The 15,941-nt window shown below is 42.3% G+C and overlaps 1 protein-coding gene across 2 annotated transcripts in view; it reads right to left on the reverse strand.

Annotated features, from left to right (window-relative positions):
- The window catches only part of LOC125713293 (zinc finger protein 385A-like), a 56,812-nt gene that overhangs the window by 25,619 nt on the left and 15,252 nt on the right, over nt 1–15,941 (reverse strand). Inside the window, exon 2 of one of the 2 annotated variants that reach the window (XM_048984296.1) lies at nt 4,736–4,884. In XM_048984296.1, the coding sequence (XP_048840253.1) occupies nt 4,736–4,884 (149 nt within the window). Of the gene's footprint in view, nt 1–628; nt 1,165–4,735; nt 4,885–15,941 lie in introns of those variants that run through there. The other variant, XM_048984295.1, reaches the window with a different exon arrangement.

A 15,941-nucleotide genomic window follows, 5' to 3' on the forward strand; every position in this document is an offset into this window, starting at 1 on the left:
CTCAGTTACTATTCAAGTACAAATCATGAACAAATATAGTAACTACATGAAATGCATGAATGGTTATGACTGATTAATGATAAACGAACACGGACTTGGTACGTAACTAGCACGTAGCATCTAGGTAATTAATACCTTAAGTAAGAGTGTACTAGTACATAACTTGGGCTCCTAAAGTAAAGTGTTACTCAAAATACTTTTCATGTACATAAAATAGAAAAAATACAAAATTTAACTTATTAATGAATCTGACCATCTCATCATCCGCCTACACCTTGTTCCCTAATCTGCATTTCTGCAAGTCCTACTCTCACACTGTAGTGCCAAACCCAGGACAGAGAGGTGAATGAGGAGCAGACAAATGCTCCCCCCCCACCCAAAAATGCACCATGGGTGGAGCAGACCTAAAATCTTTATCACAGAAAAATTGCATTTGTTCTCACCTACTTAATTCTGAGGCTAGAAAACTTCTGAAGCCTTGTAATGGTCAGCAGTTCTGAGAATAGCAGCATAGTGTGTACCGCTAGGTGGAATGGCAGTGGGACATTTGCATTTCAGCTTCAAACAGCTTCAAACACCATATTGTTTTTGCTGCCATTGCCATGCACCCCATTGCATTTGTACTCACCCTTTTTAACTGCTGCCGCCTGTGGCTCTGAGCTGCCTCAGCCTTCGGTGTGTCTATGTGATCCCTCTCCTCGTTGTGTATGAAAAACAGTCTGTTTATATCTCTCTCGCTTCCTCCGACAACCCAGTCTTCAATATCGTAGCGTCCTCTCAACTTTGCCACAATTTGGTCCCACATTTATACATCTTCTTCTCCAAATACACCCACTTTCTGAGTATCCATCTTAGTCTCTAATTACCCTCTTTCAGTATGATGTGCGGTCAATGTGACCAAAGCACATCTTTTCAGTCTCAGCAGCGAGCATTTCTCATTCAGTCTAAATAAAGAATATCTCGCGTGTCTTCTTTCTGATCCCTGCTTCAGTCTTATTAATGTTCCTCTTCAAGCAATTCCCCGCCTCTCCCACCCTCGGCCTGTCTTCCCTCCTTTTCACCAGCATGCACACTCAGTCACAAACACATCATCCAGCTGCTACAGGCTTATTGTGCAAATTTCACCTCTCTCTCCCCTGCTGTACTTGCCACACCCTCCCTGAGATCATTTTCTGTCCCTCGGTAAGTATAATAATGTCTATATCTGCGGACCCTCCCCCCATCCCCTCTGCATCCCTAGCCAAGTGAAACATGGGCCAGATCTTTAAAAAATGGGAAGGCAGACAGCACAGCGATTCAAGAAAATGTAACACGTCAACATGACAAGAATTCCGATCTCTGTGCCGTTGAAGGGTTTGAGTAAAAAGTTAAAAATCAGGCCTGAAACTGGAGAAAGGCAATGTGAGAAAATCCTGGCAGTTTACTCTGTGTAAATAAACATGCCCTTCAGCTCTGCTAAAACATATTTTCATTAGATGTTCTCTTTGAACTGTCTTGAAACCCATCATAATAGGAAGAGACCATTTAAATAAACAGACGATAATTTACATCAAACAATACTACATGAAGGCAGACAGAACTGTGTGATATTGGACCAAACTGGAGAAGAAAAGGCATTACCATTTAAACACTTACATTTTTTGAGTGTCCACGCAATAATGAAAAGTCACACTTGCTAGGAATTTGGCTTTATCCTCCACCATCATTGCCTGCTCGGAAGGAGACACTCATATTTTGATATCGTACCCCTGTGCACGTCTGTTTGGAACTGCGAATCGATATTCCGAACAGGACGCTGGAGAAAGGCAGAACAAAATCTCTGTGGTCAGCCATGAATGACAAGTCCTTCAAGAGGGATGTAGTGGTGGCAGGTTTACTGAAAAGACGTGTGTGGACCTGTTTACCAAGTCAGCTTCACAAAAAGGGGAACCTCTGAGACTCTTTAGACTTAGAGAGCTTGAGGAGCAGAGTGCTGTTATGTGAGGCTTGTCTGAGGCTTTGGGCCTGTTGGTGATACAGTTACACTCACTTCCTTTGGGCCAGCAGCCTCATCATACGCTGCTCTCAAGAGACTAACAACAATATTCTTAGTAAGTGAAGCTGCACGCCAGGATACATCCAGGCAATCTAATACTGAAACATTATCATGTACTGTAGCAACCCCCAAGAATGATAATAAAATGAAAGCCCGGGACATTAGATTTTAGACTCATTAATATGCATACCTACATGTGCTAATTTTCTGTCACTTTTTTGGTGTTCATGTGCCATTGCAGTAGCATTAGCATCAGACTTACAGGGTAGAGGTTTGTCCACACTGCCTAAATCAATGCATGCCGTTTATCTCATTTTTCCATTGCTTCTCCTGATGAGGGTCATGGTGGCAGCAGGTCAGACCAGATGCAAATTTTCACGGCCACGCTCTCTAGCGTGATCTAGGGGATCCCTTGATATTGTCCAGCCATCTTGGAGATATAATCCCTCCAGCCTGACCGGGATCTTCCCTCCAGCCAGTGGGATGTACCTAAAACAGTTCCATTAGGACCCATCCAGGTAACATCTTTATAAGATACCCAAACTTCCAGCTGACTCCTCTCAACTCTTCTAAATTTGAGATCCCTACAGAAGACCTGAAAACTGCACTCATCTAACAGGATTAATTTTTTTGAATGCGACAGAACTTCAGATTTGGAGGTGCTGATCCCCATCCCTGTCATTTCATCATCGGCATCAAATCATTGGAGGACGTGCTAGGGGTCCTGCTCAAATGAGGCCAAAAGCATTGTTTACAGATAACAGGGGGCATCACTTCTACCCCCATACTGGTTACCTTTCCAGTCACAGCTACATATCCTGTCCATGAAAACTTTGATCTAGAGTGGAAAAAAGATGCACCATCTCCAGAGATACCAGAAATAAACCAGATCAGTTTTTGTTAGATATACAGACATACTGCATAGCTACTGGCATCTCATCCACCAATCCCTGTGGTTATTGCAGGCAGCGCGTGTCTGAGAACTGACATCAGATAAAGCGACAGAATCTCACTCTTAGCTTAGGTGTTTGCTCTCTTCCTGTTTGCTCTCAGCCACATTGTTTCAGAGGTTTCAGGGAAAAACTCTTAGTTAAAGACTTTTAGTGTGATTTAGACAGAGATAAAATTCTTTGTGAATTGGGGCCCAGATTTACATCACTGCATCGTGAACAGGCATGTAGCCAGGGCGTAAAATTACGGGTCTGAATCCCCCTCGAAATTTGTTTGTTCCTGACCAGCCACGTAGGCAGGTGTGAACCTCACACGTTAGCCATTGTTTATTTGTCTTACATATTGTATTTCAATGGTACAATTTTAACTTATTGATATCAATATATATGATACATTGATGGCATGACTGATAATTATATACATGCGCTCTGGAAATGTGCTAACATTTTAAAACCCATTCTTTGTTTTATAGAATGACAAAAAATAACATTGTTTGTATATGCTAATCTTGAGTGAAATTATTCATTCAGTTGTTAGATATTTACTGTAAGGTTGCATGTGCAAAAGCCTTGGTCTGTCCTCATTGTTTCTGCGACATCGCCATCTGCTGGAAAGTCGTACCACTACAGCCAATGTAATGCGCAATCCTTCAAATAATCAATATTCTAGTATTAAAGAGACCATGCGTTGGGTGTTCAGTTTAAGTTACATACGTATCATGGGGCTCAGTGCACATGTAAAGCTGAGTGTTAGTGTTCCCCCGATATGGGGATATGGGCCTTTGGGTGGGTGGGTTGCTACAGTACTGCCTTCTGGTACCTTCGGCTAATTTTCAGTGGTTTCAAAGCAAATCTGTGCTGTAGTTTTTACACCCTCTGCCAAGGGGCAGGTCCAATGCTGTGAAAATTGGGATTAAGATCATTTGTAATATTCATCTACTAAATGTTTTTTATGTAATTTAGCTTTGATCCGTAGCAAAGGTGAATCATATGTGCGGATATATGAACACTGCGCCGAGCTGGTGTGCAGTTCATGGCGGACCATGCACTGTGTTCCAGGTTTTCACCTGAACCTTAAAATATATCTCTGTATATTATTATTATCAGACTGGAAATGAGCAATAAATGATTTGATGAACCTGCTGAGCAATATAACATGAAATGGTTCACTGGTCAAGATAAGTAGTCAATTTTCTAATTAGTCTAGTATCAACAAAACTAAACTGTAGCTGCTGTGGACCATGAAGTTATGCAAAAAATGACCTCCTTGTGACAGATACTATAAAACAGTGCAGGTGCACTGCAAACTGCAAACAACCTTGCAACAACTGACATGGAAGATTCAATTACATTGGTGCAACAAGCATAACAATTACATCAATTGATTTACTTGATGACAGTAGATAAAAACCTGAGGTGTTCCTCAATACCAAGAATGCAAAGATCGTACTTGTGTTCTGGCCAAAGGCAGTCTTGCTATCCTGCCTCCCAAGAACGAACTTGGGACACGATGAATCATGTGATTGTTCTCATCGGGTTAGGATGCAACCGATGCATCGTAAATATTTCGGATTGGGCTAGCATGACATCTCGGCATTTTTACAGTCCTCTGTACTTCTGTTCTTGAGCACTGGAACGGAATTTTGGCAATGGAAGATGACATCGCATGGGTACGCGAGAACACGAGAATGTCAAGTATGCGTTTCATAAACAGCCCTGCACAAACCATGGCCTGGACCTGAGCACTCACCATGCTGAAGTTATGGAAGACTCTGAGACTGGGAGTGGGTGGTGGGGCTTCCATGGGGATCTGCAGGAATGGCTTTATCTCCACATGGGGCTGGATCACAGTGGGGGTCTGCAGCAATGCTGGGATGGCACCTGCACGGTTAATACTACCTGCACAGAGTGAAGACAGCACACAGCAGGAGTAAGAATGCAACACTCCCATTAATAATCGATCTTTAACAGTTCATTCTTATTTAGCAACCTTGCTAACATGACTGCACCTAAGAGTTTTGCGATCTAACATGGTAGATGTAGATGTAATTAGTAAATATTCAAAAAAATGCGAACTGTGTTCAGCTCCACATCAGCTCCAGAGTCACTTGAATGGACCCCTATGACTGATCATCCAAATGCCCTGACCTTTCACTTCACATGGAGCATAAACCTCTTACTCTTCATCAGCAGGCTTCCAAACATATTTTCTCAGCAGTAATTTCTCAGAGCCACTAAATTAATTCTCTACCTCTGTCCCCCATCCATCCATCCGTGCCATTTTCTCAGCTTCTTCCTTTTGCTTCAGAATCCTCTCTCTGGCCTGGTATGTTCCCAGTAATACACTGGTTGGGCCTGCCTTCTGCCACTCAGCTGTGGTGAGCAGTGGCGTTAAGCTGCCCACGTCACATTCTGCAAAATCCAGATCTGCGGTTCCTCCGCGGCTTGTCGCTTTACTTTTTCCTCGTTGCTCGTGCCTCCCTTTTGTCCACTGCATTTTCTGCTTCTGTCTGAGGACCAGCCTCCTATCGAAGGTCTGTAGTGAGGTGTGTTATGTGGTGCTTATCTCCATGCTAGGGCAGCAGTTAGTGTGATTAAGCACATAGACTTAAGCACCAGTCAGTACTGTACAAGGAGCTTGATCTTAATTGTTCCAGTAAAATAGTGTCCGTTAGGTGACTGGTGCTGATTGAGCCCTAGTACAGTTGCCTGCATAGGTCTCTGTAAGCCAATGGCGAGAGCTCATTAAGCAGCTGGTAGAGATTCAGCCAACTGGCAGGGCCTCATACAGTGTAAATGCATGCAGTGTAGCATCTCCATCGCCACTCAGTGGCAGATATGAGCTTCTGCGAGCAGCTGGGGAGGTACCATGTGTGTGTAACCCCTGACAGGGTAAAGACCGAAAGGCAGCTATTAAAAGTCAAAAATGATATAGAAAGGCTATAAATTCCCCAAATTCCCCAAAGAGGTGGCCTGAGGGGATATACCGTACATTCCCTTAAGCAAGTTCAAATTTGCTGCAGTCAACAAATATGCTGTCATGGTTCTAACGTTGTGCGTTTCAGTTCAGTGATTGAAAAATGTAAACAAATGAACAAATATTCAAGATTTAACGTGTTGTGCATTATCAATGCAATGCTAATAAGATGAAAGAAGCATTTTAAAAGAGAAACTTTCTGAAAGTTATTCACTGGAAATTTTCCTGGAAGAGTTCTGGGTGACTCGTTTGCTCAAGATTAGCTTTTGTTTTTGAACACTGTTTGCAGGGACTGACTTAGCGCAGGGCAGGTTAGTGTAAGGTGTTAGAGCTTAAGCTGGGGGGGGCTTGTTCTCTGAAAAAAACATGGCCTCTGCCTTGCCTTCACAGCCAGTGGGTGTAAATCTGTTTCCTGCCTTTGGCCTATAGTTACGCCACTAAACTAAAACACATGTTGGGCGCTGCCTTACACTGTAAATCAACCTGCCAGTCTGTGCATGCATGCCTGCACATTTTTTTCCTTTTAATTTTGTTGGCCTACTTCTAAGACATATTTCACAAAAAAAAAACTGTAAAAATGGCTAACACACTTGGACAGACATCAAAGTTTTACATGAAGATCATTTAAACATCATTTCTTTGACTGAGACTTTTGCATGATACTGTATATTAGATATGTTGAGTGTCTGAGTTTGGCCTTAGTTAAATTTTCAAAGAATTTTGGAATTCCTGGCTCACACAATAAGAGTTTGACTGGTTGGACTGATACTGCTGTTCCAAGTCTTGTGTAAAGCACCACAGTCTCATTCATACAAAAATCCACAAAGTTACAAACATATACTCTCACACATAGAGTTACAATCAAATTAGCAGATGAAAATGTTTCTTTTGTAAGGACATCATCAAGGTCACTCGGGGGTTTGTGGAAACATTCATTCATTACGTTCCAAATCATAACAAAAATTGGGGAAAATATTACAGGACACAGGGAAAAATGTATGTGAAATACAAGGAAAGTGGAATGAAGGGCAAATGGAGTGAAGAAAGAGAAGATCGAAACAATATTTACATAGTGGCAAGCGAAAATAGGATTGTTGGTGAATTAAGATAAGTTACATAATGGTGAGAGGAACAGTTCTCCCTTTGCAACCTGCATGACAACATTTTACATAGTGAATCACAGTTCCACAGTGTGATGAGTCCGTGACAGTGCTTTGCTGAGGTTACAAGTGCATTAGTATAACTAAACAAAGTATAAAAATAAAATGAAAGCAGGAAAATGATGTCGGAAAGATAGCAATGAATTCCCTGGACAGCCCATCACCCCCCTTCACCATCTAATCCCTACTCCCCCGAAACCGCCCCTCCAACCTCCACAGTGTCTGCAATCACTGGATGGATCAGCTGGAAATGTGAATGCCAATATATGCATTTTTACCTTAATGCTCTGAGTCACATAACTCTGAAACTACACCTATTCATTTATTAAATCGTTATTTAATAATGGTTCCATGTCTTAAAATCATTAACTTGTACAATGTTCCTGGTAGGTTTGAAAATATATAAATAGTTGTTTTTGAATATACATGCATACATAGGACTGTCAATGAAAAATCCAGTGCAGTAACAGTACTACTAATTGCTACTGTTAGCATATGGCTGGCATTTTATCGGTTCATAAGACAACATGGTCCTTCACAGCAGAGTCCGACACATTGACAAAAGCCCATTATGAGGAGCAGGTCAAAAACACCTTCACAAAACCCCCAGGCCTCTGGTTTGCAGCCCTCTTCAACAGCATGACAACATGCCTCTTCATCTTCTGCTCCACTTTAATGCAAATGCTTGGTGACAAAGAGATCAACAGCAATTTAACTTTTCAGATTGTCCAAGAGGCAGCAGGAGGGGGGAATGAAGTGTCTCATTGTGGTCCACCTTTCTCAGTAAAACGACCTTGCATGACCCAGTATACATTTTTACCCAGACGGCTGCAGTTCTGCACCTATCCTGCAGCAGAGTCAGTGGTTAATTGAAAATTGCTTGTGGTTTTACAATATAATACTGGGAGAAAAGGTAAATCCAGAGTTAAATTGGTGGACAAATTAAAAAGGGGGAGAAATCCAGTGAAATTGGCAGTGTGGGCAGGTATGGATTTATTACTATAAATTGCCTATGTTGGTGGTTATACAAAATTAATCAACAGCCTCCCGAACAATCAGATCCTAAAATTCAACAGCTCTGTGATATAGTAGGTATTATTGTTGGGCTTGGTATAGTACTGTTTGAACTTTTAATGGCATATAATGCTACTTGAAATTTTCTCAAATATCATTATTGTTTATTGACTTGTTACTGTTTCCATTCTTGAATAAAATTGCTATAATTTGGTAAAAACTAAATATCCTGCATACATAGTCAGATATGATATTATACACTATAAGGTTGACAGTATGCGAACATCCCTATTAATTAGACGAATTGGCAAATTAAGCAGGACTATAATTTACTATGCAGTCACACAATCTCCTGCAACAAACATTTGCAGTACAATGGGTGGTTGTGTCAGGATCTGACCCTGTCATATTCCGGTTTGGCCTGCAGGTGTCACTAGTCACTTTGCTCCTCTTGAATGCGTCAGTCACTCACACCTGTTTCTCGTTGTATTTGTTATCAGTGTGTATATGTGTCTGCTCTCACCAATATCCCAGCTTGGCTATTAACATCTTGTCAGATCCTGACAATGGTTAGTTTCATCGTTGGTCATTTTGCTTTGTTTACCTTTGCTTGCTTATAGTACATAGGTGCGTAGGGGCGTCATGATGGCACAGTGCTTAATACTGTTATCTTACACCTTTGGGACCAGGGTTTGAATCTACCATGGCTCCATGTATTTGGAGAGTATACATGTTCTCCCGGTGTTATGTTGTGCTCCCCCCCCCCCCCCCCCCCCCGCCCACAGTCCAAACATTTGCTGAGGTTAATTTGAGTTACCAGACTGCCTACAAGTGTGAATGGTGGGCAATTGTGTCTTGTGATAGGTTGCTGCCTAATCCTGGGATAGGCTCCGGATCCTGATTAGGACAAAACATGCTACCAGTATTTTTACTGTTATAACCCATCATTACACAGACACACAGCTAAAACGAATGAATTGTGAATGTGCTACAAACCCCTTTGCATGTCACAAAGTTATGATTTCACATTATACTATTTCTAAGGGTGTTTTCACACCTATAATTCAGTTTCTCAGGTTTGAAGCACTTGATGAGTTACTAAAGTTGTAGTGTTTTCCTCTCAGTTTGGTTTGCTTTTACACAGAGAAAAATCCAAACAGAGCAACAATGCACCACTACAAACTACATGAAAATGTTCATTCTGCTTATTGGTCAGAATTGTCTGTGGTGGGACTAAGAAAGTAAATACAGAAAGAAGGTCCTGTGTCCGGGGCTGTGCAGTAAATACAGGAAGAAGGTCATGTGTCCTGGACTGTGCAGTAAATACAGGAAGAAGGTCCTGTGTCCTGGGCTGTGCAGTTGAATCTCTCAATTTCATGTATTGCTGCTTCAGTTTTTCTTTTTACTTTCACATAGCACTGCTTAGTCGACCAGTCGAATCCTCTCTCCTTCAGCTATAGACTTAATGTTTTGAAAACTTCTGAGTTTTTATGAGATGCTTTTAAGAGATGACAGGCCTAGTCATCTACCCAAATTTCAAGAAGGCAGCGTACCTCGCTGCTAGACCCAGTAAAACCTCAGTTCATTTCTCCTTCTCCACCTAGCTGTTGCTACTGGTCTGCATGCTCTGCTGTATTCCGGAATGCAATGCACACCTGGCTATAGGTGCTGTTTAGCTGAAGCTCGCAGAATACACCTGGAAATTGTTTTGGATTGAGGTTTACATTCACACCACAAACAAGACTCTTTTGCGACTGGACCGAGACCACCTCCCCTTAAGGGTGTCGGTATGGTTCTTTTGGTCTGCATCCGAGTGCGATTGCTGTGTTCACAACTGCACAAACAAATCACAGCAAGGGGAAAATCGAACCAGAATCCGTTTTAACCGGACTAAAAAGTGCTGGAGTGAAAACAGCCTAAAAGGCAGTACATAGAAAAGGACAAAGAGAATTCTCCATAAGAGGGTGCTGCTGGGGTTAATTTAGGTCATCCCTTGAGTTTTTGAATGTTCAGTTGCTCCAGCCTCAACTTTATTACTCTTTTGCTAGGGAGTGGCTTAAGTAAGTCAAAGCTTGTTTTCCTTTAATCCAGCTTCATTTCGCTCTAACAAGGTGTGACATGTGCTTGCAGAAATTGCTAAACTAGGTAGCTGCGAGGCATGCATGTGCGTGTGTGGGTGCCTGCACGTGTGGTGGTACTTCATGTACGTGCATGTAAGACAATGCACAAATCAAAGGCTGCATCCATCTGTGCCACATACTGCATCAACCCCAAGGCTGTAAAGGGACAAAGTAGAAAGTTCTGGAGTAGGGGTGGACAATTAGTTACTTCTCTGTGGCCGAAACGCCAGCTGAATTGACCAGTAAGACTTTAACTGGCCTATGAACTGAAATGAGACAGAAATCTGCCTACCACGTATGTTTTTCGAAGGCTACCACCCTATAAATACCCCTATTTTGGACAGAAATAACCATATGGTGTTCATTTTATGTTATTCTCCTCATTCCAAAGCAACCCACAAAGAATTTCAACAACTGACGATGAACAATGATAAAAGCTACAATATTGTTTCAAAGGTTTTTCTTCCAAATATATGAACTTAATATTAAAGAACAGAAAAGTTTGATTATTATTGCTAACTTAAATAGTTGTCTCCTTTGTATTAAGCATTTTTTTTGCACTAAATACATTATATATAAGCTGCATTAATTAACTTGTTTACTGTCCCGTTTCTTTCCTGACAGAAAGCAATAAACAGGTTGTACTCTGAGTGTCTTAACAGGCAGTCGAATGTCCACTTTCAGGAAATGCACCAAATAAGAACAGCTAAACACCGCTTATCAAACCGTTCTCTCCGTTACCAAATTTGTCCACATATCCACAGTGCACAAATATCGAGAAGTAAATACTATTTCCAAAATATCAAGTCCAAAAAAATCTAAATATCTGCTGTTCAGATCATTTGAAATATACACTGAAGTTCCCTGCTGTTCTTTTCAAGCCCACGTCTTAATGGGAAGATACAGAAGTTGTCTGGAGCACCTACTGTAGAGCTCTGTTGTCCTGCCAGAATACCAGGTGTTTGAGAGGAGAGCCAGCTGCATGTGTGCATGTGAGGCACATGAAGTGCGGATCGGCAGGAGCAGGACTATATTCAGGACTCAGACCAGGTGGAAGGAAGCTGGTCAGACGAGAGTCTTGCTATGAATCATGTCAGCAGACGCCTATCTTTATGTACACTCAGGCAGAGGTGGATAGTTCAGGTGCAGAAAGTAAAACTGCAGACCATGATTTTGTTTCAACCAACCAGTTGAGTATGAAGAGTCATGGTCACTCAACTGGTTGGTTGAACCAAAATCATGGTCTGCAGTTCTACTTTCATAACCTGAACTATCCACCTCTGCACACTGGATGCTATGTACAGGGATTGTAGTGCACAGAAACTTGCTCAGAAAATGCACAACAATTCTGGCTGAGTGCACAATCACAACGTCTCACCACCGAAGCACATAACCAGGAAATGAATTTCCATTCATGTGAACAACTTTCAGTCCAAGGACGGCCTGTTATTAGCTGCTGTAGACTTGTCTTTGTTTCTCTCCCTTCTTCCCACCTTCTCACATTCTCACATTTCTTTTTTTTTCAGCACGTATTTGTCAGTAAGCCTCACCTGCCCCGCAGCCAGCTTGGCTGTAAAACAATACGCTCCCGTTTATTGGCAGACTTTCAGACTGTAACCCACTGCAGGCTACGTCCTGCACTGGATACGTGACGCTTTGTGCCTTTTGCTCTTCCATGAAAGAAGACCCCATATTTACATAAAATGGGAATTGACCGTACAGTGGCAACAAATTAGTGGCTAGATAAGGGCAGTCTTTTACAACCCAACAGAGACCGACGTCCGAGCTGCACCGGACCTCCGTCACATTTCTGAAACGTCCATCCTAGGAGAGGTAATTATGGTGCTAAGCTCCGAAATGGGAAATGCCTCTTCTCCATTCCCCCCTTCCAAATCATCCCAGTGCTCTGCTCTGTAGCCGCCCTGGGGGCCATTTCTAAGGCTTACACTGCTCCTTCCTGTCCCTCCCCCATGACTCATTTAAAAGTTAAATATCAGAGACACACGCCTCACTGCAACAATGGCCAACCCTTCGTCTTGCCCTCTTTTTCTAAACCTCGTGCCCCTCAGGTATGAAATTCAATCGCTCAACAAAAATAGATGGATTAACCTAGTTGAGCCTCCAGGGAGCAGGAAAAAAACACCCTTATTTTTGATTCCCTAAGAGAGATAAGATAGAGAGGAAGGTAAAATGATCTAAAAGGAATGCCAACTCCTGGATAATAGCAGCCATTCTGAGGAACATGAAAGACCACTGAGACATCAACAGCAGTATGGCCTGTGGGTCCATGTTTGCTTCATTCTTTATTATACCAAAGTATGTACCTGAAACTACAGTCGCCTCTTTAATGCCACCATGCTTATGTGGACCGTGAAGTAGCTTTCAAGTAAAACCAGTATAAAAGATGAGAAATACTAATTTATCATCTCTGGAACCCAAATTAAACAGATGGGTAATAAACTTATATGTACTACACCACAGAACTTTACCTTTTGTTGTTTTTCTTGAGGAGGAACATGCACTTTTTTATGCAGAACTATCTCTCATAAGATACTGGTGGGGGGGGGGCTAATTGGCCTGGGCATTTTATGAGGATGCAGTGCCACCTGGTCAGCTCTCGAGAGGGGGACAGAGACCCTGGGGCAGACCCAGGACATGCTGGAGGGCCTGTATCTCTCAGCTAGCTCGACGGATGTCTGGGCTTCCCCAGAGCTAGACTGAGAGTTCAGGGTGTCAGAAAAGCAGCTCTGGTCTGAACTGCCATCATCACCTAACTGGGAGTGTGAAGACAACAATACCTCAAGTAGCTTAAACACTTGAAGCAGAGCAGTCTGACTAAAAAAAAGTAAGTGCTCCAGTTAAATCATTCATTTTTATTTGAATTTATTCAATTCAATTTTCATTTATACAGCGTTCTTAACAATGAACATCATCACGAAGCACAAACCCTCAGGTTTGAGCTCACCAGAGAATAGGTCTGTGGCAAAGGGAAACTCCCTCAGTGAGTCAGGCAGCAAAACTTTGAAAGGAAACAGACTCACGGGAAAGCGGATCCCCCTCAGTTTAGCACCAGAAAGTACACATTTGTGTATTTTAGTGCCAGGTGAATTCAGGCAGATGGTGGGACAGCATCTGTTTGACAGGTATATGACGGAGCTGGCAGGCAGGGAGGTGGTCTGGGCAGGGCGGGGTGGGTTAGGCAGACTGTGAGCAGCCAGGGAGACACAACTTGGGGGGGAGGCGAGAAAACTTAATATCCTGACCTCCGCGGTGGTGGAGGGGATAAGGAAAGTGCATCAGCAACAATACAAAAGAACAGGGCGTGTACAATAAGGAAGCAAGTCTAGTTATGGCAGCAAGACAAGGAGGGAGAGGCAGGAGGAAATACAGGCAGGAGGAATCCCTGAATGCCATCACACCAGTAACACAAGGCTGTGACGGCACTAACAGTACTGCCATACCAAGGCAAAACACAGTAACTATGCTGACAACGAAATTGACTGTCCCCCCCATACATGTAGTAAATAAATAAATGTACATAAATTGAAGTCCTTCCTTCCCCCATCTGTGCCTGGATATCTATGCCCCTTCAACGCTCCTGTTTCTACCCAGTGAACCTGAATCACACACATTTGCTATCCCACAGTTGTGGAGAATATATAACGTAGAGCTTTCCTTTGTGTTTGCTGCAAAATATCGGGAAAAAAATGTATTGCGATATTCGAAAATACCCAAAATTAAAATCACCAAAACAATATGTGAAATAAATTAGTCGTGTTGCTTTGAGTTGCACCAACAGACACAAGGCCAAGCTGATAAATCACTTGTGTTTGCTCAATAATATCTCTTTGGAATACAAAATATTTTCACACAGCGGAAAACGAATGTCTTTTGTTGACCAGTTCTCGTTTGCTTTTCTCCTCTTCACTTGTTTTTGTTTAATTTCTCACAAATGCGCTATGAGTGTTTATGACTGAGTCCTACAGCAAGTACGAGAATGATTGGCCCAGAGCGCCCATGCAGAGCAGCAGGAGTAAACTTCATGATGATTTTTGAACACACACAAGAGCGAAAGAGTGTGAGAGAGCGAGAGAGAGAGAATATTAACATGTGACACCATACAGCATTTAAAGAAGCATGATTTTTTTTTTAAATAATAAAAAGAAAATCATAATTAATTAATGATAAAATGAAAAAAACATTTAGTAATGTAGTACTAATTGATGATTTTTAACCGGCTTTATAGGAATAGGATCCAGTACTTATGTAACTGCTTTACAGATAGGAATCAAGCATTTTCCTCTGGAGTGAAAAATTCAACCACTTCCTTTTTGATTCTGTGTAATATAACAAACTCTGATGGCTGAGGGCTGATAGCGGTTTCAAACTTGTGCAGTTCTCTGAATAGCACAGAAACTATTTAATGTGATCTTGTGTATGAGCTTTATGGGCGCTGAGCCCCCCACCCCCCGCCCCCTTTGTAACCTTTGTGCGCCTACCTGCCCCACCATAAGTCTCTGCACAACCGTATTTTCCAGTTAAAAACATAAAGTCAAGATTACTAACAGCTGTTGGAACATATGGGCCTGATGTCCTAAGATACCTTGTTAACCGTGCCTGAGAATCCATTTTTTCTGGATTTTCTATCAGCCTGGAGAGATATTTATATATTTAGAGATATTTATATATGGAGAGATATTTAGATATTTAGATATTTAGCCTGTCGATCCAGGTTCCCTTGATAACCTCTAACTTAGCTGAATACTACATACACTCTAGTCTGTTGTTTCAGTTCATAAGTATGACAAGTTCAGTTTCACTATAACCCTGAATATGAGCCTGAGATTCATGTATACTTGTACATAACAGGTTAATGTGAGCCAATGAGCTCCCCATTTTCTCTCCTCTTTGAGTATCTTTCTGTAACAAGCCTTTGAAGTGTGGGGCTTAGAATGAGGGTAGAGAACAGAGAAACAGACTGAGAGAGGAGGGGCACTAAATGCAGATCCACAGTCCCCTTTGATTTTTCTACTGGATCCCATGCAGATCCCTCCTGCTCTCACACCAGCAAAGGAGCAGCTGAGGGCGGCATGCCTGTGCTGTGCTGTGCTGTGCTGTGCTGTGCTGTGCTGTCACCTGCCCGTGGCTTGCTGATGGGCAGCTGATACCATCTGAGTAATCACTCCATGCTGGGCAGGCCTGGGGGCTGTGGGCCGGGGGTGAGGGTACTCTTCCCTTGTGACTTTAAGGGGCTGAGGGCGGCTGAAGATTGGGAATAGCAGGTTTTGCCTTCGATTTCATTACTATTCTGACAGAAATGAGAACGTTAACTCGACGTAGCTGCCCTTGAAACAGGATATCTGAAGAGGAATGTGGTTTTCCGCAGTATATCATCAGTCCTTAAATTTAGCAATTGCTGCTGATCTGGATTTAAAGGCACCTCCAATCTAGCATAATGAATGCACAAAAAACGGAACTATTTAGCTCCGGTGAGGCAATGGCTGTGCATCTCTCATCCCTAGTGCTGTTGCCAGCTGCTGGTACAATATGGTGTATTTAAGAAAGCGACCCTTGGAAAATATGCAGAATATGGTGCAGAATACGGCAGCCCCATTCACAAGGCACATACTGTATAACCACATCTCAGAGGTGAGTGATTCGCTGCATGAATGCGGAGTCTCTCCA

Source organism: Brienomyrus brachyistius, chromosome 18 (genome assembly GCF_023856365.1).
Source record: "Brienomyrus brachyistius isolate T26 chromosome 18, BBRACH_0.4, whole genome shotgun sequence".
Taxonomy (NCBI): Eukaryota; Metazoa; Chordata; class Actinopteri; order Osteoglossiformes; family Mormyridae; genus Brienomyrus; species Brienomyrus brachyistius.